General features: G+C 38.4%; 1 protein-coding gene and 1 long non-coding RNA gene across 8 annotated transcripts in view; one reads left to right on the top strand and one right to left on the bottom strand.

Moving 5' to 3' along the window:
* LOC113410348 (uncharacterized) overlaps nt 1–24,991 on the top strand; it is an 81,620-nt gene that overhangs the window by 7,848 nt on the left and 48,781 nt on the right. The window lies entirely within an intron of this gene.
* HNF4A (hepatocyte nuclear factor 4 alpha) overlaps nt 2,231–24,991 on the bottom strand; it is a 70,228-nt gene continuing 47,467 nt past the window's right edge. For 4 of the 7 annotated variants that reach the window (XM_087959338.1, XM_087959339.1, XM_087959340.1 and 1 more), the window contains exons 2-10: nt 24,151–24,325; nt 23,226–23,320; nt 19,935–20,041; nt 18,483–18,638; nt 14,253–14,340; nt 12,533–12,688; nt 9,645–9,881; nt 8,320–8,445; nt 2,231–6,156 (exon numbers count right to left, since the gene is read on the bottom strand). In XM_087959338.1, the coding sequence (XP_087815464.1) occupies nt 6,014–6,156; nt 8,320–8,445; nt 9,645–9,881; nt 12,533–12,688; nt 14,253–14,340; nt 18,483–18,638; nt 19,935–20,041; nt 23,226–23,320; nt 24,151–24,325 (1,283 nt within the window). In that variant the 3' untranslated portion in view covers nt 2,231–6,013. The remainder of the gene's footprint in view (nt 6,157–8,319; nt 8,446–9,644; nt 9,882–12,532; nt 12,689–14,252; nt 14,341–18,482; nt 18,639–19,934; nt 20,042–23,225; nt 23,321–24,150; nt 24,326–24,991) is intronic. The other 3 variants (XM_087959343.1, XM_087959342.1, XM_087959341.1) reach the window with 1 other exon arrangement.

Below are 24,991 nucleotides of genomic sequence, written 5' to 3'. Positions count from 1 at the left end.
TGGGTTTTAGGGCTAGGGTGAACCAGTTGGTGGGATTCAAATCATTTAAAAACCGTTTTGCCCAGGGTCAGGTTGGCTGTCGTGGGAAGCGTGGCCCATCCCCGTCCTCCAGCTCCGCCGCACATGTGAGATGAGCCTCCCGCAATAGCCAACCTGATCCTGGGCGAACTGATTGTTAAATTAACACCCCCCAAAAAAGTGGATTGTGGGCTCTGCACTGCGCTGCAATGCAGAAACGGGCAATGGAGCGACTGGCATGGGGGGAGAGGAGGAGCAGAGGGAAGAAAGAGGGAAAGCGGCGGCCTCCTTCCCTTGTGCTGCTGGGGGAGGGCGTAATTTAACAACCGGTTTGCCTGAACCAGTGTGAATCGGCTGAATCCCACCTCTGGAGTGAACTTTAAATTAGAAATAACTTCTGCCGAATTTCAACAGAATGTAAATGCTAATAGAGGCAGTCCTCGACTTACAAGCATTTATTTAGTGACCATTTGAAGTTACAAAGGCACTGAAAAATGTGACTTATGACCATTTTTCACACTTACAACCATTGCAGCATCCCTGTGATCATGTGATCAAAATTCAGATGCTTGGCAACTGGTTTATATTCATGGCAGTTTCAGTCTCCCAGGGTTATGTGATCATCTTTTGTAAACTTCCGAGAAGTAAAGTTAACGAGGAAGCCAGATTCACTTAACAGCCATGTTACTAATTTAACAACCGCAGTGATTCACTTAACAATTGTGGAAAGAAGAGTCATAAAACGGGGCAAAATTCACTTAACAACTGTCTTGCTTAGCAACATAAAGTTTGGGCTCAGTTGCGGTCGTGTGGTAAGGGTTACCTGGAATTTAGTGGCTCTAGCTCAGGTTGAAGCAATTAGCCCTGCACATTTTATTTTATTGATTTATTTTATATGCTGTTTAACTCACTGTCCAAATCAATCTAGGCAGCGTACAATGTAATAAAAACAGAAATATAAGAAGAATTTAAATTTCAAAAATCAAATGCAGTCTAACAACCGAAGGTTCAAACGGAGCAGGTGTCTTTTCTGCCGCTGCACCAACCACCTCCATCCTAAAGCATTTCCACTGGACCCCATGCTAACTGGCAAAGTGAGGCTTAAAGGCCCTTTTAGAGGACCAGAAAGGTGTGTGAGGTTCTCACCTCTGGCAGCAAGATTTCCACAGGGTAGGGGGCCACCGCAGAAAAGGCTCTTCTCCTAGAATTTACCACTTGAAATTCCTTAGTGGGCCCCTTCTGCCAGAACAAGTAAGACAGGCCATTCCAATCAGGACAAGACAGTTTCTTAGATATCCTGGACCCATGCCATAAAGGTCTTTAAAGATGATAACCAACGGCTTGAATTAGATTTGAAAGCAGATTGGTAATCAGTGCAGTTCGTATAACAGTGGTGTTACATGTCTGGGGCCTCCAGAATTTTGTGCTTATTCTGAACCAATTGTAGCTTCTTGATATTTTTCAAGGATACCCCATGTAGCATGCATTGCAGTAATTCAGATCAGAGATTACCAGGGTACAAGTGACTGAGTGCACATACCACTTGTAGACTGTTAGAAATCTTAGAAGATGTCTCAGATTTCCACATATGACTTTTAATTGACTATATAAATCTGCCCATGAGAAAATCACTTTTATGAGTGATTAAAGAGATAAATCTTTTTAGATGAGACAGGTCTAGCACTTGGATCTTGTTCTCCAACACAGCAAATGAGTGATGAAGCTTCAGCATTAGTATTAAAAACACCTTTAAGAGCATGCAAAATCTGTTACCTGACTATTTGGAGCATTGGTGATATTTTTCTTATAAATAAGGAATACCCCTTGAGACTTTTAACCTATAACCTTTGAATGTATAGGTTACATATTTCAAATGTTACAGCCTTGAATAATATGAATATGTATACATGCAAATTACACCAATGATCTTTACATAAGTTTATGCTTCATTTATACATGCTAAGCAACCCACTTTGTAATCCCATAAAATGTTTTTGATTTGACCATAGATGACTCTAGCCAACTGTGGTTTGTTTGGAACCCCATGGCTAAATTAAGTGCTCTTGACATGTGTCAATCCAGCCTATTTCTCCATAATTCCACTATGCTATACTGACTAAAGGTAAAGAAATATAAAGGAACTAAAATCCTTGTATTTGACATTAATTGATTTGCTTTCATCATTTTAGAAATAACATCTGTTTGTGAATGGTTAGAAAAGATTTTTGTATTTATTTTTTTTAAAACACGAATAAAGAAATACAGCTGTTTCCATTGGAAGGCAGTAGTCAATGAAAATGAACATACAGTCCTAGAAGATGACATGTAGTAAATCTACATTGAAAATAACTTCCTCCAACTTTGATACATAAAACATTGCTGCGGTTGGAGAAGCAGTCTTGTAATTTACATTGTTCATATAAAATGTTATGATTTCATGGAATCAATATTATTTACACAATAATTTAAAGAAAAATTATTCAGCCCATCATTATAATAAATTACATAGCATAACAGGTTTGTGTTCGGCAAACATTACAATACTTAGACAATGACTAGGGACTGGCAGGGTGTTTACTTTTGAATCTGTCATAAAAGGACTAGATGTTAAGCAGCAGCCTATAAAATGATGGTAGATTAGCAGTAAATTGGCTTATTTCCAGTAAGAATCTGACTTGAGTCCTTTTTAGCAGGGATTACTTTGGCTATCCTTTACATGCTGACAAAGAGATGACTCTACAAAATATATTTGTGTTTATCATAAATAAGTGTTTCTCCAAATTATCCTTCTATTTTTGAAAAGCAAGAACTGTAGTTACTACTTCTGCATGCCCTCTTCCAATGTCTTCCCAACAATTCTGAGGAGTTGTATACTTCTTTAAAAAACATATTAGAATTTTAAGCAAATTTCCATAATACAGTTGAACTAAAGTAGGAGGTCTACCCTTAGCAGCTCTTAGTTGACCTCAGCTGATCTTGAAAAGCTAAGCAGAGTAGGCTTGATTGATGTTTGAATAAAGCACATCAAGCAACATTGAGGCTGTAGGCTTCACTGGGGGAGCAGAAAGAAATTACTATAGATGAATATGTTCATGAAGTCACCAGGTCCAAGAAAATGTTTACCTTTGGCAACACCTTATATCTGAACATGTACTGTACTTTACACACAGAAGGATCTGGGCCTAGATGCTTTAAGGACAGCAGGACTAGGAAATACTATTCAAACTCGAGGTAGCTAACACTAATTGGAAGAGAAAGCTGATTCAATACACCATTAGTCTGAAGCCTTACGAAGAAACACACTACTGCACATCAGTAGAGCATGGAATGGCTTCTCAACTCACATGGAATGATAGGACACCAATGAGGTTGTAGTCAGGATCTGCTTAATCCCAGTGTAGTGTTCAGAATAAGGGAATATGCAGTATTTTGGAACTTCAAACAGAACAATAGTAATATCCAAAGCCAATTTGGTGTAGTGGTTAAGGCATCAGGTTAGAAACCAGGAGAGTGTATTTCTGGTCCCACCTTAGTGACCTTGGGCCTGTCACTCTCTCTCAAACCTACAAAGGAGGCAATGGCAAACCACTTCCAAAAAGTCTTGCCAAGAAAACTGCAGGAATTTGTCCAGGGAGTTGCCAGAAGTCAAAACTATCTTGAAGGCACAAAACAAAACCTTCCAAACAACCCCCTCCTGTTACATTACTAAAACGATGGAACTTTGGCGTGCCTTCCCCAACTTGGAGCCCTCCAGGCATGTTAGATGGCAACTCCCAGAAGACTGATTAGGAATTCTGGCAGTTTCAATAAATCTGGAGGGAATCAAGTTAATAAAATAGATTGGAATAGTTTTGTGTAAAAAAAAAAACCTGAACACAGTTTGACACCGGTACTCAAAACAACTTGGTTTAGGATTTTTTTAATCTAAGTGTGTATGTTTGAAATCAAGCTTCAGTTGGCGGATCTAAGGGTAGCATATTATTTAAACTATACAATAATATTCTGTAAGTCTGAATTTATCCCCAGTCCAGTTTTACCAGGTAAACACTGAAAACACAGTGGAATTACTTTATGGCTTCTTTAGAATTATCATGTGAATTAAACCTACAATTTTACAAGAAACTGAAATGGCTAAAGAATAATTTGATTACTGATCTCCTAAGATAAACTGAAGCAAATCATGGGGCTCTTAAGATCTGAGTGGCTTTACTTCTTTTTCAGCTTCTTTAACTCATAAATGCCATATCCTGGTTTGTTAAATGATGATAACTGAGGAAGGAATCATTCCAGGGTCTATGTCTGTCTGCGCCCTGTGGAAGGCTGTCAGCTATAAGAAAACTTTGGGTGGATGTCATAACAATCCAAGTATGTCCTTAGGACTTGCTACAGAACCATTTCTGTAAACTGCAAATTCTGGTAAAGAAGTGAAGTCGGTCCATCTAGAGTCCAACCTGTTTGGCAGTGCAGGTGCAGGTTCATTATTGTCCCTTCATTGTAAATAGGAAGGAACTTTGCTCATGTGATAGGATGTTCCCTGAAGCTTTCTGACCAATCCTTGCCAATCCCCTTCCATCATCACTAAATTCCATTTGGATCCAGTTTTTTTCTTGAGTAGAACTGAAAGGGATTCTCTTGGGCAGAAAAAGGGGAGTCCCAGATCCAGCAGAGCACTTTCACAGAGGCATGCTCTCCCTCTTTTCCCTGCTAGCAAATGGCACAAATCTTGTGCTCTCAAAAACCGTTAGACCAGGGATCCCCAATCCTTAGGCTACAGCCCTTTTGGAACTGTGGCCCATTTGGAACCAGGCCATGCCAGCAGTGCGCAAACATGCACCTCTATTCATGTGCAGTTCCACTTGCGTGAGCAGCAGGCTCTGGGGTTCACAGCCCCATTTGCCTGAGTGGTGGGCACTGGCGCTTGCAGTCCCACTCATGTGAGCGCACTCACCGCTCACACGAATGAAGCTGTGCACATGCACGTGCGCACCTGCCCATCATGTAAAACCATTCTTTCCCTCCCCCCTCCCCCGGTGCCAGGCCGTCAACCTGGAAAGGTTGGGGAATGCTGCATTAAACAAAGGCATAAAGGAATGGTCTGTCAATGTCTGTTAGTCACAAAATCTTCATAAGCAGAGGCAGTGGTCTTGAGTGATAGATCCTGAAGTCAACAAAGAAGCTAAGAGGTACAGTGCATTGTTAGACGGAGAGAATGTTAACTAGATGCAGCAAGGCCATACTTTGTTCAGCATGAGGGTGCTTCCCCAAAGAAGCTATTAATTTACCAGATGGACAAAATATCAGTAGCATATGCAACAATTGTGCTTAAAGAGAGCAAATCTTCATCATTCAACATTATAGACTGCTAGAGCCAGTGGAAGCATATGAGTCTATATTTTACTTGTAGTATTTCCCCCAAGGCATTTTGGCAGGCAGTACAAACGGTATGTATGCTTCAGCTTCAACAAGTTCAGAGTCTCCGCATCTTTGTCTTCTTCCTGTAAGGATCAAGACTCTGGAAATGTGTAACCCATAATGTCACAGAAAGGACTGTTTGGAGATGCTCCAGTCATGGGGCTTGGTTTTTTTCTATCTTTTCCGGTCAGCTGCCTTTAAAAAAAAAAAAGGCAGATTTGTAGAGAAACAGGGAGAGGGGGGAAAAGAAGGCAGTGGCAAAACAGGCAAGTCAGTGCAATTTTTGGAACAGCCACCAACAGATCTACAGTTTGACATCTGGTTCTCTTTGCAAAGGGTAAAGCGTCCATTGAGGCCAATCTGTAAGTTCTGCAGCATTCAGTCACAGCTGCATATGTGAAGATCACTTTTTATTTTTCTCCCCCCTGTGTAATTTCCGAATAAAAAAAAAAAAAAAGCACATTTTTGCCCTGGAAAAGCTCCATCAATTGTTCGACCACTAGGGTGATTGAGATGAGAACGGGGGAGGTTTGTTTCTCCACACAGCGGTCTATGAGTCATCGGTTTTTCATTCGGTTGGATGCTAGATGACCTCCTGCTTTGTGATGGTGGGCTGAGGGATCGAAGTGGGCTGCTTGGCTACAGTTGCGATGGCCCCCGGAAGCAGTTTGTATTGTTCAGCTCCAGAGCCAGCTGGGGGAGAAGGTTGGGGAGTTTCAGGAGTGGCTACGGGAAGAAAAGCTTTGTTACAAAACACATTGTTACACTGAACAGAAGTAATTAAGGCACAATTATTTTTCATGTACAGGTAGTCCTCAACTTACGACCACAATTGAGCCCCAAATTTCTGTTGCTAAGTGAAATTTGTCTCATTTCTTGCCATAGTTGTTAAGTGAAGTAACATGGTGGTTAAATGAATCTGACTTCCCCATTAATTTTATTTGTCAGAAGATAACAAAAAGGGATTGTCAACTCAAAACATTTTGTATACATGTTTTATAGTTGACAACAGAAAGAAGGGGGGAGTTTCAAAGAGCAGGCAACAGTGCGGAATCGAAAGTACATTCCATTCATATTTTCTTCAAAGACTGATTAGATGACTGAAGCTTCTGCTGCGAAAAAATCGAATTGGAGAGCATGACTGAGGACTCTTGGCTATGGACATTTTTTGTTGGATGATACACCCAGAGGGGTGGGGGGGGAAAGCAGGATCATGGGTGACAGTAAATTATGTATCTCACAGTTGGCTTCGCCCAGGTTAGTGCCGGATGTAGAATGGTAGCTTCAAATAAATCGTCTTTAGTTTTGGGAGTGTGGCTCAAGGCTCATGATTTAATTGGAGTAACTGCTTGAACCCTAACAGGGATAACATGACCCTGGGACACTGCAACTATCATAAATATGGATCAGTTGCCAATCAACTGAATTTTGATCTGGTGGCCATGGGGATGCTGCAATGGTCATAAATATGAAAAAAAAAAAAACACCCATAAGTCACTTTTTTCACTGTCTAACTTCAAATAGTCACTAAATGAGCTGTTATAAGTCACGGACTACCTGTAGACATTTGCTATATATCTTAATTCAGAGGTACATTTTGCAATGTACCAATCATGGGGAAAAAATCTAACTTATTGTATATAATATGACAACATCTTTATTGCAATGAAAATTGTAGGAAAAAGCGTGCAAGCTTTCGGGTTCTTCAGGATTGTTCATCATCCAAGATATTGCAAGAAGCAGAAAATCCCCAAAATAAGCTGGTGTTTCAGCCATGAGTCTACAGTAGATGGAAACTGCAGATTAAATATATCAGGCAGAATATAGCATTGCTGAAATTTCTATACGCTTAATATTTTTGACAAATAAAAGCAGATCAACTTCGTTTTAATTTTATCTCTGGCAAGGCTCTGATTTAGCTGTGGGCAGAATTAAAGTACTCTCAGGGTCTTTGGATCAGCAAAGCATTCAAGAATGCTTCAGTTCTCTTAACAAGTCTGGCAGCTCCCTTAATCTCTATAGAGCCATAAATGGTAGGCCTATTGGTTACAGAGAGCAAATTGGTCAAAGAACTAATTTGATCTGGTGGTTAAGGCACCGGGCTAGAAACCAGGAGACCGAATTCTAGTCCCACCTTAGGTATGAAAGCTGGCTTAATTTTGGGGCAGTCACTCTTTTCCAGCCCAATTAATTTCACAGGGTGGGTTGTTGTGGGAAAACTAAGAAGAAAAGGGAGTAGTAGATATGTTTGCCACCTTGAGTTATTTGTAAAAAAAATGTAAGGAGGGATAAAAAAAAATCTGAAAAAGGGCACAACTACCATGGCCTCCTTACATGATAAGGAAATGGAAGAAGGTCTGTGGGTACTTTTCTTATGGAAACAGTAATAGCATATAGCCCTCAAATAAATAATAAAACAATACATCTGATGCTCTTTAGTATTTATGAGGAGCTGCTACTACTGTAGATAGTGTAGTTTTCTTCCAGATGATGTCTTTCAGAAATGTTAGACTTCATTTCCCACAATTATCATTCACTTTGGTCTATAGAAATGTAATGTAATTGGGAGGTATACAGTAAAGCTTTACTGTAAGGTAAAAGTAAAGGTTCCCCTCGTACATACATGCTAATCATTTCCTGCTCTAGGGGACGGTGCTCACCTCTGTTACAAAGCCAAAGAGCCAGCGCTGTTTGAAGACGTCTCTGTGGTCATGTGGCCAGCATGACTAAATGCCGAAGGCGCATGGAACGTTGTCACTTCCCACCAAAGTGGTCCCTATTTTTCTACTTGCATTTTTACATGCTTTCGAACTGCTAGATTGGTTTACTGTAGCTGGGAACAAATATAGCATTCTCAGACAGAGGGATTTTTAAAGTGTGAATACTTACACAGTTGTCCATTATGGATCTGAGGAGGCATTGTGTTGGCCACAATGACATTTGTTCCCAAATTCTCCTGGATAAGGTGGGGATGCAGAGGATGATGGTGAGCATGAGGTGTGTCACTTGATGACCCTAAAATGATGAATAGGAATCTAAGTATTGGACAATATTCAGTGTAGAAAATTATATCCTATTCTAATATTTGAAATGATCTTGGTGTCAATAACCATTTGGACAGGGAATAGATCAGGTTTTACCTCCTGACTTTCCAGCCTAGATTTAAATTGTTCTATTGATTAATAGCGGAAGCATGAACAGGTGAAGCCCAAATCACAGAGATGCATTTTGGAAGAATCAAAATTAATCCTAACTAATCAAATACTATTGTTTCCCATTTTACTCAATTATATCTTTGTGGAAAAAAAATATGCAATAGTTTACGTTTACAGCATGTCCTGGGCAATTTAGAATTTGATGGAAAGTTGGGCTACAGCTTTTGGGTATCTGGAAAGGAGTAAGAGATGTGCAAGTCTCCCTGATTGTGACCCACACTTTGTCTACTTCAAGTCATACCCTTGTTAGCTGTTCTTCAGCTGCTTTGTAGAGGCTGAAGACACTCATTTTACCAAGTTATTTTCTGTAAAAAAATCTGACACTCATACAGTCTATAAAACCAATATATCTGGAAGATGCTAGTTGAGCAAAGTTTGGTCTCAGATCTAACATGTCCTCAGCTTAGTTACACAGATTTCTTGTATTAATGAAACTGAGCAAGCCAAAACATTCATTGTCTGATAGAAAATCTCAAATTGAGTATTTCTCAATGTGTCATTTTTTCAAACAGGCCACTGAAATTTTGGAAGCATGAAAAAAGTATTCATAAAAAATCCCTTTACTGTACTTGAATTGCAAAATATGGCCACTAAATTTAAAAAAAGATTAGCAGAAATCTTGCTTCAGGAGGAAGATCAAATTCTCAAACAAGATGTCCCAAAGGTGCTTTTTAAAGAGGCAACTGGATTTTCTGGTTTTTCTTTGAAGACATTTCGCTTCTCATCCAACAAAGTTCTTCAGAGCTGAAGAAGCTTCTTGGATAAGAAGTGAAATGTCTTCAGAAGAAAACCAGAAAGTCTAGTTGCCTCTTGAAAAAACACCTTTGGGACAACCATGACCTGGATGACTGAGAATCTCAATAGACATCTCCCAAACAAGGTGAATTGTCGATTTTATTTTTTTTCTGTTAACTGAAGTGAGGTTCAGCACTTGTCTTTCATTCTAGGGGCAAAAGTCCTGATGCCTAATTTCAGGAAAGTTTCTGTGACAATATTCACCTCCAAGCAGCATCTCTTGTAACAGGTTGTCAATTTTGGCCATGCCAAACAGTTTAACAAATTGGATTTGCTCAATCATCTGCCATGTGATGCTTTGGAGGGTGGGCAGGAGAAGTAACAGCTCCCCAAAGCGTCCTCGTGAGTCATATTGCCGGTCATTGATGTAGTCCTCCAGGCTGACCTGAACTTGATATCGCATTCGTTTGATCTTGATAGGGTCACTTAGACCTTTAGCATCTGGAATAAAAGATGAGATGTTATACAGTATATTATGCCAATTTTCAAGGACAGATATTGAAGAGTGAGGAGCCCTGTTTCAAAAAAACCTGGGGTAGTTTCTTGTGGAACATTGTTCTTTAAAAGTTATTAGCTAATATCTTAAATAGTTTAGGTTAGTCATCCATCTAGCCCAGGGGTGTCCAACCTTGGTAACGTTAAGCCTGGAGGACTTCAACTCCCAGAATTCCCCAGCCAGCAAAGCTGGCTGGGGAATTCTGGGAGTTGAAGTCCTCCAGGCTTAACGTTACCAAGGTTGGACACCCCTGATCTAGCCCAATATTGCTGACCCTGATTGGAAACAGCAATCCAAAGTTTCAGGCAGGAATTTCCCTAGAACATTTGAAGTTGAAAGAGTGTGAGTCTGGAACTTGCATTCATGCATTCTGCCACTGCACTAGAGACTGAAAAGGCTGGGGATGCATTATTCCCATATTCTGCCTTGGAAATGATTTGTATGAGCCAGATTACATAAAACAAATGCTGGGGAACTCTTGACCCTGTTACAGCCTTTGTTTCCAATGGCCATCAGATCCTGTTGGGCATGGACAATTGTGAGGAGTGAGGGAATTAGGCCCCAAAGTGTTCGACTTCACAGGTACAGTATAAAGTCTGGTGGAAATTAATACAGGGGCACTATCATTATGAAATAACTTTCACAAGCAACTCCAGTTTATGAAAGAGCACCACCAAACACAACACTAAAGAAACTATTTTGGGCCTTCTGTCACAGCCTGGTCATATAACTCTGCTGGGGAAGGGATAAATCCTGCATCAGCCATGAAACATTTTTCCTTTACATGTGGACATTTCCTTTTCATTTATTAGAGGCTGACAGAATAAAACCAATGCAACATAGATTAGGTTTGGATTAAGCTGTGGGACAGGATTACTGCATCAATGGATTTTTTTTTTTAGAATTGTGATCTTTTTTTCCTCACACAAAGCTTTCTGGCATCAAAGCGCCAATTCAGTGTTCTTTATATTTCCTCCCACATTTTTACAGACCTGATTGGTGGCAATTAAAGTGAAATAGTATGCAAGTGTTTAGTGTGATTAATATAAAGTGTTTCTGAGGCTTATTATTTGCTCTTGATCATAGACAGGGGAGTCAGCAATGAAGTGCCTATTCATTGTCCTTTCAAATAGTCTTCTTGATTGTCTCGGAGTTTCTATTTTGGTAGAAGTTGCGAGATTTAAATTCCACATGAGCCTCTTTTTCTGACCACTGGTTCAGCAACCATTCAAAGCTACGATGATGCTAAAAAAGGAGACTTGTCACTAATCTTCGAAACTGTGGCCATCATAGGAGCTGCAGTGGTTAGAGTGCAGTACTGCAGGCTACTTCTGCTGATTGTCAGCTGCCTGAAATTTGGCAGTTCAAATCCCACCAGGCTCAAGGTTGACTCAGCCTTTCATCCTTTTGAGGTGGGTAAAATGAGGACCCAAAATTGTTGGGGGAAATATGCTGACTCTAAAACATTTAGAGAGGGCTGTAAAACACTGAAGCAGTATATAAATCTAAGTGCTATTGCTATAGCATCCACATCACTGCAATTTATGACAGTTACAACATCCTGTGGTTACATGGTCACCATTTGCAACTTTCACAAATGGCTTCTGACAAGTAAAGTCAGTGGGGAAGCCAACAGGAAGTCACAAGTCATGGCCATATGATATCATGCTTAATGACTTCTGATGATTTGCTTAATGAATGCAGCCAGAACTCTGACAAACTGATCTTGTAGGTCGGGCACTGTCATTTGACATTTTGTTTACAACTGCAATGCTTAGTGACAGACTTGCTGGTTCCAAATGTGGTTGGTAAATGAGAACTATCTGTAGTGTAATGTTTGCTTCTCACTCTCACTTTTACTATTACTCATCATAGTGCAGCAGTGCTATGCCGTATTGAAAGGAAATAACTTAAAGAAAAGCCATCTCCTGTGAAGCCAGAAACTGATGCTAGGACAATTAAGATGGATTCAAAGACCACACAATAAGATTTTTGTTGCTCATCTCCCAAGTTGCTATCTGGGGAAATACTTCCCAAATTATCCTTAGTTGAGAATAGTCATTGTAACAGTTTGACCAAAGCTGTGTGTAAAGAGTTATAGGAACTGAACTTCAACAAACCTGGTGGGTATCAGGGCAGACTGATCTAGAACAGCAATTCTTAAACATTTTGATCCTAGCACTCTTATATTCTTAAAAATGATTTAAGGATCCCTTCCCCTAAGGGCTTCGGTTTATGTGGGTTATCCTGACCAATATTTATTGTATTAGAGATTAAAACTGAATTTTTAAAATATGGATTTATTTAAATCATTTATTCCATACGGCCATCTTTAACAACTTTGGGCAGCTCACCACAACAGTAAAGTCATTTAACTTTTATTTCACTTTCTGGACCCTCTGAAAGGATCTCTGGACTACACTTTGAGAAGCTTTGGGAAGCTTTGACTCTGGAGAAGGGTATTATTGAATGAAATAGCACAACAGTATTAAGGACTTGGTCTGGAGCAATAAATTCCTCAGTAATGCTATGAGACTGCAATTTTAAAGGAAGTATTTTTATATTTCTTTTCTAATTGCTCAAAAATAGCATCTACCTGGATCAAAGAAGATAATGGCTTTCAGGCAAGCATATTCATTATCATCAATCTGCAGCTCTTGAAACGTTAACACCAGCTCATCTAGAATTCGCACAGCTACGCGGCTGATTTCCAGCAATTCTGGGCAGTTTCGGGGGATTATGTGGTCATTTCCTGCAGGAAAATGGGGTTATTTAAATTCTCATTCAATCAAATTGCTTCATTCTTTGCATGCAGAACATTCTATAATTTGCTACCCATCAATATAACAACAGTTGTTCTTTTTTTTTCTTTCCACCTAAAAATCAGTTTCAGTTCAATGTTTAAACTGGTGGAAATATTTTATTTTCCTTATCTAGCTATTTAAAATTAGTATTACTACCAATCACAGGGGATTAGTTCCTTTACACCAAAACCACAATAATTAGATAGTTGTAGCACATCACTTGTTTATTTACTAATAAAGTCCTTGTAGAATTATTTTGCTGACATACAAGTATCATTGTAAACTACAGGTAATCTTTGACTTACAACCATTCATTAAGTGATCATTCAAAGTTACGTCAATAAAAAAGCAACTTTGGCCGTTTTTCACACTTATGACTGTTGCAGCATCCCCACAATCACATGATGAAAATTTGGCCACTTGGCAACTAGCATGTATTTATCACAATTGTATTGTCCTGGTGTCATGTGATCACCATTTGTAATCTTCCCACTGAAGTCAATGGGGGAAGCCAGATTTGCTTAATAACTGCATGATTCACTTAAAACTGTAGTGATTGTCTTAACAATGTGGCAAAAAAAGATTGTAAAATGGGGCAAAACTCAACAACTACCTTGCTGAGCCATGGACATTTTGCTCAATTATGGTCATGAGTCAAGGACTACCTGTAGAACTTAAGGATGCTTGTATTATATTATTTGTTACAGATCAACTTTTCTTGTCAATAAATGGCTTTCCCATACAAAATCATTTCTCGACTTCTTAATTCCACCACAAAACAAAGCATTTTTAAATGCTGTGCCTCTGAGATAAAACAGCTCCTAGTAGCACATTAGCAAGCTAAATAAATTGTTCAATCAATCCACTTGCTCATTAGAAGAACTACCAGGAAAACTCAAAAGCATCAAAAGTTAAAGAACAACATCTGGATCTCTTCTTCCATTGAAGAAGTCCAGTTTCAAACAAATAAATGTCAAGCTGGAAAGAGAGGCTAGGCATTTGTTTGTAAACACAGAAAAAAGAAAATAGGAATTAATACCACAGAGATAGGCTTCTTTCACTTCTATAAACAAGCTGATACCTTGGTTCAGAAACTGTAAAGTCAGAGATGACAGCAGGAGAAAAGAACAGAAAGTAATACCTCTCAATGTACATGTTACTCTCTTAAAATCATTGCCTGTCTCTAAACTCATTAAAACAGATAAGTGAAAACAGATGATGAAAAGTACAATCCCATAAGCTCAGCAACGCCAAGAGATTGGACTTCAACGCCCAGCTGGCTGAGGAATTCTGAGAGTTGAAGTTCATAAACCTTGGCAATTACTGAGGTTGGAAACACTACTATACATGCTTGCTAGATATAATTCCCCTTTAGCAAGTGGGATGTTGCCAAGTAAACATACAAGATTTCACTACAAGAAGCCCAACAAATGCCAGCATATGTGTTGTTGTTTTTTTTAAATGCTCCACATTGAAAAATCTACTGAACTTTTAAGGGGAGAAGCTCTTTACCTAGCAGAAGGATGTCTTTGAACACCATAGAGCGTTTCGCTGCCCCCAGTAAGAGATGTTCCCCTGCGTGGGCCCGTAGCAAAGCCACCTGCAGGAACAAAGGAACAAAAATCTACTGTTACTGGCTGGTAGAGGAAGACATACAGAGCATGGCACAAAGCTAAGGGGTGCCCACCAAGGAGGAGCACAGAAAAGCGTCTTCCCATTGAGAACCGTGTTATCGGAGAGAACAGTATGAACTGAGCCCTTGTAATCACAACCCCCAACGCAGCTGTGTTTATTTCGGCTGGCACATTTTGGGGAAGAATAGGATTCCCTTTTTATTTACTCAGAGCATAGAAGCTTTCCAGGCTTAGCTGTCTGGAGTGACTACACTTTAAACAAAATTTAAAATATTTTCTTGAGAGGTAAACAATCAGTTAATAACATATTCTGAAAAATAAAACTGAAAAATATATAAGGCAGCAAAAAGTTCAAATTGATATGATAAAAATCAGAAGCAGGAATACAAATAGCAATAGAATAGAAACAAAGCATTATTGTTCTAAAACTTCAAAATGGCTCTTTAAATATCTGGAATCAAAGCCAACATCAAAGCACAATTGGGGGACGGGGGTGGCTTTTCAGAGCTGGGGCACCACAGCCAAAAAGGCCCTTTCTCTAATAGCCACTGGCTTTGCTTCATAGGATAGAAGTATCTGATGGGAATTTAAGGTCCTGGCCAATGAATATGTGTGGTGGATATGCTTCTTTGAATACTATAGCCTTGAATTCTATAGGTGTTTAGAGCTTTATGGACTAATACCAGAACTTGACTAGAAGTAGAGTGTTAGTCAATGCAGATGGCAAAGTAACCATGCAATATAGAGAGATCCTAAAATATAGAATCTTGGAAATAATTTAAGCCAACTTCCAGTCCATTGTATGTATCTACTGCATCGCAGTATTTATTTAGATACCTCCAATGGAGAAGAACCCAATAACTCTTGGTGCAGTTTGATTCACTCTTGAACAGCTCTAACAGGAATTTATCCATGATATCTCAGGCAGCTCCAGTAAGATCTCTTACTGTCTTCTTTGGGACTATCTGAAGTTTCTTCATTTGTTTTAAAGGCAGTCTCATTTATAATATATTGCAGCAGTCCATATTGGAAATTACCAAAAAGTAAATTACAAAAGAGTATATTGCAAAGCTACCCTGGGGTAAGATGGGGACCCAAACATTAAGTAAGTAAAGAAAAACTATTTATTCAGCTATGACAGACAGTTTGGTATAGTGGTTAAAGCATCAGTCTAGAAACTCTGAGAATTGGGTTCTATCCTGTCTTAAGCAAAAGCCAGTTGGATAACTTAAGATTAGTCAGTCTCTCTCAACCGTAGAAAGGAGACAATGGTAATTGTCTTTTAAAAATCTTTTGCCCAGAAAACTGGAGAGATTTGTCCATGAAGTTGCCAGAAGTCAACACTAATTCCAAGGCTCATCATCATCATCCATCCATCCATTTTAGCCGGAATGTAAGGCTAAATAGTTAAATGCTGTTCCAGGAGTCACTTGGCAGATCTAAGGGGCTGAGTACAATATTTTCCAGAACAGTTAATTCCCCTATGACTATTGGCCAGGATATTAGGTGGATGCACTATTCCAGTTAAGGATGCACTGTGCTTAGTTAATAAACAAGTAAAAGCACACTGGTCCCCATAATAACTGTCCAAACTTTGCTTGAAAAGTTCCAGTGATGGGACTCCATAATTTCAAGAGGCAGATGGGTCTACTGCTTAATAGAGTTCACTGTCAGGGCATTCGTCTTTATTTAGATTTTGGTCTCCATAAAGCTTCCACCCGTTGGTTCTTCAGGCACTATGAATAATAAATCCACAGCCTCTTCCTCATGGCAACTCTTCAAGTATTGGGTTGATTGGTATCATGTTTAGCCTTGTTTAGGCTAAACTCAGCTCTTTTAACCATCATAGGATTTAGCCTTCAAGCTTGTCACCATCTTTTCAAGCTCCTCACTGCTCTTTCTACTCTTTCTAGCTTTTCAGCATTCTTCCACTGTGGTGACCAAAACTGGAGTCAGAGAATTTCAGGTGCAGTCTGACCAGTGCAATATTGAACACTTACTCACATACAGATCTATTACAAATAGAGTTAGCATTCTTGCCCTGGTACAATTAATTTTTCTAGTGCTTCTAAAAAAAAAATTCTACAGCGAGGGACAGGCAGGTTTTTCTTTTTCCCCCCTTTTTTTAAAAAAAATCCTGCTTGCTGTGTTGTTAATGATTGCATTGTGTCACTTTATACCCTTCAATGATCCTCAAGAATGTTCTGAATCTCCTGTTTCACATCTTTTAAAAAAAAAGTCTTTAGAAACAAAGGTTAACACCAAGACGCAGTATGACATGGATGCTTTTTAATGTCCGATTGGGACTTCAGCTTTTCAGCAAACAGTCTCTAAACATTAACTGGAGGATTTGGGAAAGATTGTCTTTATGGGGATGGGCCAACATGTAAGCACTGAACAAACATGGAGAAATATCATGTAATGAAAGAGCTGGAGAGAGTGCTATTTTCCAGCGGCATCAGTTTTAGGTTTGAGACAAAGTGGAGTAGGGTGGATTTGTCTGATAATAATATCCTAATGCTAAAATAATCTTAGAAAAATGATCAACCAAGTAAGTGATTCTTTAACAAAAATAGTAGCAAGGAAAACATAATTAGGGTACAAAAGTTCTATTATACATGAATTGGTCAAATACGTGTCCATATGGGAGGAGTTTTTAGAAGATTACTAGTACTGTGGAATTCAAGTGTGTAACAATCACCCAGCCATAAGGACAGAAATCATGGAGTGAGGAGCCAGGAAAAATGCACTGCACCCAAAAATTCCAGTTCAGTATAAAAAGCAGAAGAATTAGAAGACGATGAATCTCACCATTCACTCAGGAAACACTAGCAAAATGCTTGTTCTATTATTTTTTATTTTGTTTGGGAGGACAGCATTTTTTAAGATGAATGTTTTTGTGATTGATTGAAGGTGTGATTTTAATGATTTTGAAAGAAGAAAACATACATGAGGATTCAAACAACATCTATTTCTACTCCTTTGGAATTACAGGAAGGTTTCCTAGAAAATACTGTTAACATTTTTGGCCAAAGGACAATGATTTGAGAGAAGTGGGGGGAATGTAGGGACTGCATTTGGAAAAGGAAAAGAAAGGATAGGATAGGATTATTCTGGTATCCAAAGCTTAAAAAAACCATATTCTTATACAGGGATATCACCAAGTGGGCAGAACTATTTTAGTTTTTTAAATAAATGTTGGAATAACGGGTCAAATTATTGCAACCATCAAAAATGATTCATGATCCAAGATGCTCTCAGGGCTGAAAATTAGGCACTAGGGATAACAAACAGTTTGTGGAACACAAATTGCCCACCTCTATGGTAAAGGAAAGGAAGCAGTTTGTGTTTGCTTTGCTCAGCTAGCCTCAATGGTGTTCATTCATAATACCAGTGCCTAATGATACCGATGCCCTGTTATGAAAGCCAGAATCATGTCCAATAATAGATCCATTCTGAAAGTCAGTAAACCCCTAGCTTAATCTGATCTCTGATTCAAGGTATCACTAGAATCAAGGAAGCCTACACAATTAAGAATGCAGAGGATAATAGCCATAAGAATGTAACTGTTCATTTAAATGTCATTAAATCCAAAGCTTTTACATGTTGGGGAGGAATATATTATGATAGGGCACACAATCAGCCAGATGTTTAGACTGAATTTGGCATTTGTATCTAGCTATCAAGGCCTTTGCAAGGATTCCCCGAGGCAGATGTTTGTTGGTATGAAAGATATAATTGCAGGATGTAAGTTATTCCTAGTAAAGTTGCCTTTTGCAATTGACTGATGAGGATTTTGTCAATGCCAAGGGTGTTCAAGTGGTGCTCCAGATGTTTTCAGATATTATTGTGGTTGCTTGCACAGTCAGCCAGATGTTCAGCCAGGATTTGGCATTTTTATTTACCTATTGAACTCTTCCTAAGGATTACTATTATTACTGTCAACCAATTCAGCATTACAGTACTGTATATCAACCAACAACAGTAGGTAGAAACTAAAGCGTGATCATAAGATGGATATCTCAAAAGGATTACAGAATAACAATTTTGAAAATGGAATATGCAAGAAAAGTTTAATTAGAATAAGAGTGCAAAAAAAAGGGCTCACTTGATCATCCAGGGGAAGCTCACAGAAGGCTGGGATATATTTGGCCCATTCCACAAGCACTAATAGTTGCTGCTTCATGGACTCACACACATCTGCAATATTTGCAATCTTTTTCCCTCTGATATCTCCGCTAATCCCTGACATTGGTGATGATATCTGCAAAACAAGGAGAGGAGTTCCATCTAAGATTATTACTACAAAGATGAAAGGAAGCCATGCTTAATGTGAACATTCAAAATTATTTTGAAGGTGGTACAAATATATTTTCCTCTAAACAATTAAACAAACATAAATATCAGTCCTGAGTAAGTGATTTGGACTGGTGAGAATGCAGTTTTTAACAGTATGCACTCTTATTACCAAGACCTTTTAACATTTAATGCACTAAATTCACAGCTGTAGCTTATTTGGTTACAACTATGTATAACCTAAGCATCTTCTTTTAAAGTTATAGTCCTAGTGCATTTTTTTCACTATGCAAAGCAACAATATTTTGCACCCAGAGAATTACTGATAACATTTATCATTGTTATGTAAAATGTGCTTGCAATGGCGTTATGACTTCATTAACAATAGAGGTGGGGTTTTGCTCATGACCAAGTTAACAAGCATTCCTCCAAAACTTTATTCTCAAAACTGCTCAGCCCTGGCTATTGAATTCTGAGTAATAAAGCCATTTGGAACAAGTTAAGGATAGCTATTATTGGAAGCTGCCGGTTGAATTTGGTTTCCCACCCAACATAATATGCTGGCAGGAAAGAAAACTGCCAATTGTTCTCCCTAATCAGATGTTATGCAGTCAGCTAACTCCCATATAACAAGGCTGTCTGGTCTCTCCTGCAGCTTAAGAAAAAATGGCTATGTAGGGTAATACCTAGTTATTCAGTGACCGGAGAGAAGGAGACATACAGTACATATAACAGCTAACAGGAGCTTGGCAGTTCCTTGCCCTGACCTTATCATCACAGTATTGTCAATAAAGCATCATAGATTATGTTTTTAATAAATTTGTGTGGGAGAAGGGGAGAAGCATTACTTTAAAACTAGGACAGTTAAGTAATTAAGGTGCTTTTACAGTGGCCTGAGAATTTTAAAACCATACCAACACTCCACAGGGAAAGCTACTGTATATAAACAAGGAGCAAATTCCACACTTGCTAGCATTGATGAGGTTGCCTAATGGGATAATGAAACATCTGCAAGCAAATCACCAAGCTCAGAGAGCACCACAGACTCCACAGTTCAACTCTAAGCTACATATATTCTCTTCCATTGAAACTTCTGTACATTTATTCCGAAATAAATCCCTCTATATACGTGTACTTATGGAGAAGCATCACTCAATATTTATAGACATGCTTTCCAGGTTAAGACATGCACTGAAACAACAGTGGGATATGGGAGCCTTCTAAACATGTTGATACTAACTCTTGCCAAAACAGAAACAAGTACCTGTTGTGAAAGGACTTCTGCTTGCAATAAAACATTAATGGAAGGTAAGCTACTGTCTTCATAGCTAGATCGCCGAGTACTGATTCGATCACGCTCATTTTGTACAGCTGAAATTAAAACCCCAACATTAAAGACACCTAAGCCATTTACATTATCAATAGGAACATGAATGACATTTCAAGCTTGCTTTTTATAGTATATTCTACATTTGAAAGATAAAACTTTGAATCCAAGAAAATTAATTCCCTTGGGCAAAAGCAGTAAATGTATAAAAATGGGGAGACTATTTTTTTCGTCCTTTGTACACCTCATATTTTGACTGGAAGGTTGGAAGTTCTATCCGAGCTGGCATAGGGAAATGAGGATGGAAGGCAAACAACAAGCTTAAGAGAAATTTTATTCAAAATTCAAATTCAAAATTGGATTTCACCCAATAAAAAAGCAATTAACATACATTGTTGCTGTTGATAATGATGCTGATCTGAACTACCACAAAGACTTGAGCTGGGCAATTAAATGAAACAAAGCATTTGCACCAAGACAAATTCCTTGTGTGTCCAATCACACTTGGCCAAAAAGAATTATAATTCTAATTCTAAGTATATTTATAGAATATTCTACATGCTACTGTGCAGTTTTAAGAAGGAAATTCAATTGTAATAAACTGGGATGGATTTTTTAATTACATTTTAACCTCTTGACCTATCACCAAAGGAGAAAAAAAAATCCTTCTCATTAATATACCAATGTCACAAGTTTAAGGTTTAAACTTTAGCAGTCTGGGATGAATTTACTCTTCTAAAATAGAATAAAGGAGTTGGAAGGGACCTTGGAGATCTTCAAGTCCAACCCCATTTAGGCAAGAAAACCTTCTACTTGTTTCCCACAATGTTACTGCACTGTGAAGCTAGGAAGAATTTTTGTTGTTGTCCATCAGGGTTGTATTTTAATTAAAAATGAACAATGTTTACATTATTCTACACAAAGTATTTTTTTAAAAAACCCTCAATTATTGCTCCTCTGAGTTTTCTTTTTGTTTGCAGTTGTGTTAACGTTAACATATTTAAACATGTTAGGCTTCAATAATAGTGGGGAAGTATGTCAATGAAGTCTCAATCATCCAGGCCAAAGGTGTCTAAAGGTTGAATCATGGCAACCAGACCAAACTTTGTTAATCTGAGATGGTTTGTTGCTTATCCAAGCAATTTCATCAGAACAGGGGAAAATTATAAATTAATTAGCAAAATTTGTGAAAAATATAGTGGGGAAGGTGCTTCAATACAGTAGTTTGATGTTTGAGGTGTTCCTTTTCATACCCAGGGAAAATGTATTCTAATATTTCCTGATCAAGCTTGTGATCGGCTGTGGTTGCTTGGCTAACGTCCAGGAAGAGATTACCCTTAACAACTCCAAGATGTACCTAAGTTATCAGCTCTAGTAATCAGATACTTTCACTCTCTTTCTCAGACTAATCACGAAAATATCTCTCTTAAGTGATATCTGATTGTTACTGTTACAAGCAGTGCCTCTCAGATTTATTTTCCAATCAGCTCAATAATAGAGTTATAATGAGGCTATATTGAAATGAAAACTCTGCAGTCAGCAGCTATTAATAGGAGGATTCAAGGTTATGCTGTGTGTTATCAGGAACCCAGGAGCTCAGCCACAGCATGATGTATCCTCAGTGTTTACTCAGTATTTAGCTGGTCATGGACCCAATGTAACTTCTATTGAATATTAACAGGAAATACAAGTTGAGCAGGCACTCTGGACAGATATGAGGATTTCACTATCCACACAAAATGGAGCTACATTTTTAGGAACACTTGTTCTTTGGCTACTAATGTTAAGCATTGGCAGCATCCAAGCATTAGCTATAGCGACAGGATGTACCAAAGCCAACCCTAAGTCTAAGTTCCAGCCCTAAGTGGAAAATTTTATTGTAACATAAAGTGGACAGCACCCTCATTATGGCTGGTTTCCACCAGCCCTAAGGAGCAGTGAGGCACATCTGAAAAAACACAGTTGCCCACTAAACTCAATTCTCATCCCGGAAAACATGTGCCATAATAATGTATTTTGTGACATCTTAAAGGATCACACATACACTAGCACAGAAGCTTTGTGGACAAGAATCCACTTCCTCAGATGTGGTTGAGCACATCCATAGGTAGGAATATGAAGAACCATCATCCTGTTTCACAGTAGCTAACTAGAGGTCTAAGGGATGCACATGCACTAAGTCAGAAAATGGGAGACCCACTTCTACCCCTTTTCCTCCTTATAACTGTCAATTCAGACAGAGATTGTTTTTAATCTTGGAGGAAAAACAGAGTGGGCATTCATCCTGCTCCTGCCTTTAAAGCAAACTAACATGGTAGCCATAAATCAATGGCCTGGCAGCAAATTTCATAAGTTAACTATGTATGCACTTTGTAGATTTGTGATGCAATAGTAATGATAATGATCCATTTTGGAAATCTGAATGATTTCTTCCTGTTCCTATTTTTCTCAGATAATAATTCAGATAGCAAATAACAGCTATTACGTTCTATCCAGGTAGTTCCTCCCGGTGTTATAATGGTCTCTGACAGCAAAACTGGGGGGAAAATCTCTTATCTGATCTACATCCTCGGAGGCAGAGAAAAGGGGAAATTTGAATTTCCAGATGAAATGCAGAACAATCGTTGTCATAATTGCTTTGATATCTTGGATTATATTTCTGCTGGTCATAGTTATAAATCCACCTACTTCAATTAAACAAATTACCTGTCTATGTTACCTGTGATACCTCATTTAAGACTTATTCCCTTATACTATGGGTATTCCCCCATGGTGTCTAGTTTGCCTTTCCTTTTAACCACATGGCAGTACTCATAGGATACTTCCCTCTTTTTATCTTTTCAATGATCCCAGCAAATAAACTGGCTTGAGAAAGTTATCCAGTGACCCTATGATCAAGTAGTGACTTAAACTTAGATCTTCCCAACTCATTTTGATTATTATTTCATACTCATTCGCAGATATTTCATCAAAATTCCTGTCAGATGTTGAAGGGGAAAATGGCTACCTTCTATAGCAGGGGTCTCCAACCATGGCTACTTTAAGACTTGTAAGCTTTGCTGGCTGAGGAACTCTGAGAGTTGACGTCCACAAGTCTTAAAGTTGCCAAGGTTGGGGACCCCTGTTCTATAGAATCTGATAATCTACACAGCAGTACTCAAAATTGTTTATAGTATAGTTATACAATGAAAAAGCAAACTCAGTTGATTATTCCTGAAAGGACCTTACCTTCTTTCTTCATTCCTGCTCGAAAACATTTTTTTAGTCTACAATATCGACACTGGTTCCTTTTATCCTTGTCTACAACACACTGTCTATTAAACCTGCAAAGAGAAAGAGAGAGGCATGATTTGAAAATAAATCAATCTAGAATTTTAACACATAGTAAATTACGTTTGTCGCAATAATACATATGAAATGTGGTGCAAATTGCAGCCTTTTGATATTGTACATTGTATACCAAATATCAGAAATGATGTTTCTTTTTTCATACAACTCTTGCCTATATCTTGCCTTTTCCAGACAAATCTTGCTAGTTTCTTAGCCAAGTTAAAAATGTATCTGAGATGCTCTTGTAGACCCTCTGGACTAAGTGAAAATGCAGAGCACAGATAAACGAGTGTTAAAAAAGAGAATGAAACTTAGGAGTATTGTTTTCATTTCACCAAATCTGGAATCAGAGTTGGGACCTTGTATTTCAACCTCAAGCTTGAGGCAGGAAATCTATCCATGACAGGTGGATCTTCATTCTTTTCTATAAAAAGTCTAGCAAGGGACTTCTTACTGGCTAATTGGTTTTGTTCTCAAAGCTACTCTTTATGACATTTATAAAATGTATCCTTATATTTAACTAATATCTTCTCTCCTGAAGCCCAGTAGATTTATACTTACCCATCTAAAACAGCAGAAAACAATCTTTTGATCTGTTTTTATAGGATCTCACTTAATGCCCTTGAAGGATGACATCATGTTCTCAATTCCTTTTTCTTCTATTCTCCAAGCTAAATGTATTTACTTCTTTCCCTTTTTTCTCTTTGATATAGTTCTTGATTCAAGAAAGAATGCCTCATAAAACTGAGCTTTGTTACCCTTTAAATGTTAACAATTGATCTTATCATTTTAGTAAACTTTCTCTTCACTCTGCCTTCCTTACCTGCAAGAATACATATGATTCTTCCTGACACTTCTTCTGAAGAACCCTTTGCAGCCATCACAACTGGATGCACCGTAATGCTTCCCTGTAGCACGATCTCCACAAATGGCACATAACACACTGGCTCCAATGTTGTTAGAAGCATTGAGATTTGTAACTTCAGATGGGGAAGTGTCTGTTTAAGAAGATGTGCAGGAAGCAATCATGAACATACACTAAATCAAGAAATCTCTAGGGGTATACAAGTTCATACAAAACCAACAGTAGTAAAGCTTTAAAAAGCTCTCTTCTCCATTCAATTTTCCAACACATTGTCCTAATACATATTAAATCAAACCTGCATTTTCCTTATTTTGTATTCACCATCTGCAAATCAAATCTTGTATTCATTTAAACCAGTATTGTCTATAAGCTTGCAAACGTGCTTTAAATTAAGGCTGAGAAAGCACTGGCTCAGGGCACCAATCCTCCTTCTGAATCATTCTATAAATACAAATCTTTACATCAATGGGAGGTTGCCCTATTAGTGGATGTGGCCTAGGGACAGCATATATCCTTGAGTCTGCATACCGTGTAAGTGTATAGTTGATAAACAGCATCTTCATCCGAGTAACCGCAATTAACTGAACATAGAGAACACAAACCAATCAGCTTTCTCTTATTTCACTTCAAATGTAAGAATGACTCTAGCTTCTAAACTTTATAAAGTAATAGCTATCCCTTCTTTCTCAAGAAAGGATGAGGAGCAGGGATGAGGGGAAGAAAAGTTCCTAACAATTCTTGTCCCAAAATATAATGTAAGAGTTTGTCCACCTGTACTCATGTACATTTGGTGGTTTGC

This window comes from Notechis scutatus, chromosome 3 (genome assembly GCF_049901735.1).
Source record: "Notechis scutatus isolate UNSWTSFEM ecotype Mainland chromosome 3, rNotScu1.2, whole genome shotgun sequence".
NCBI classification, from domain to species: domain Eukaryota; kingdom Metazoa; phylum Chordata; class Lepidosauria; order Squamata; family Elapidae; genus Notechis; species Notechis scutatus.
Note: the sequence above shows the minus strand (reverse complement) of the source record. Positions and strands in the feature narration are given on the sequence as shown.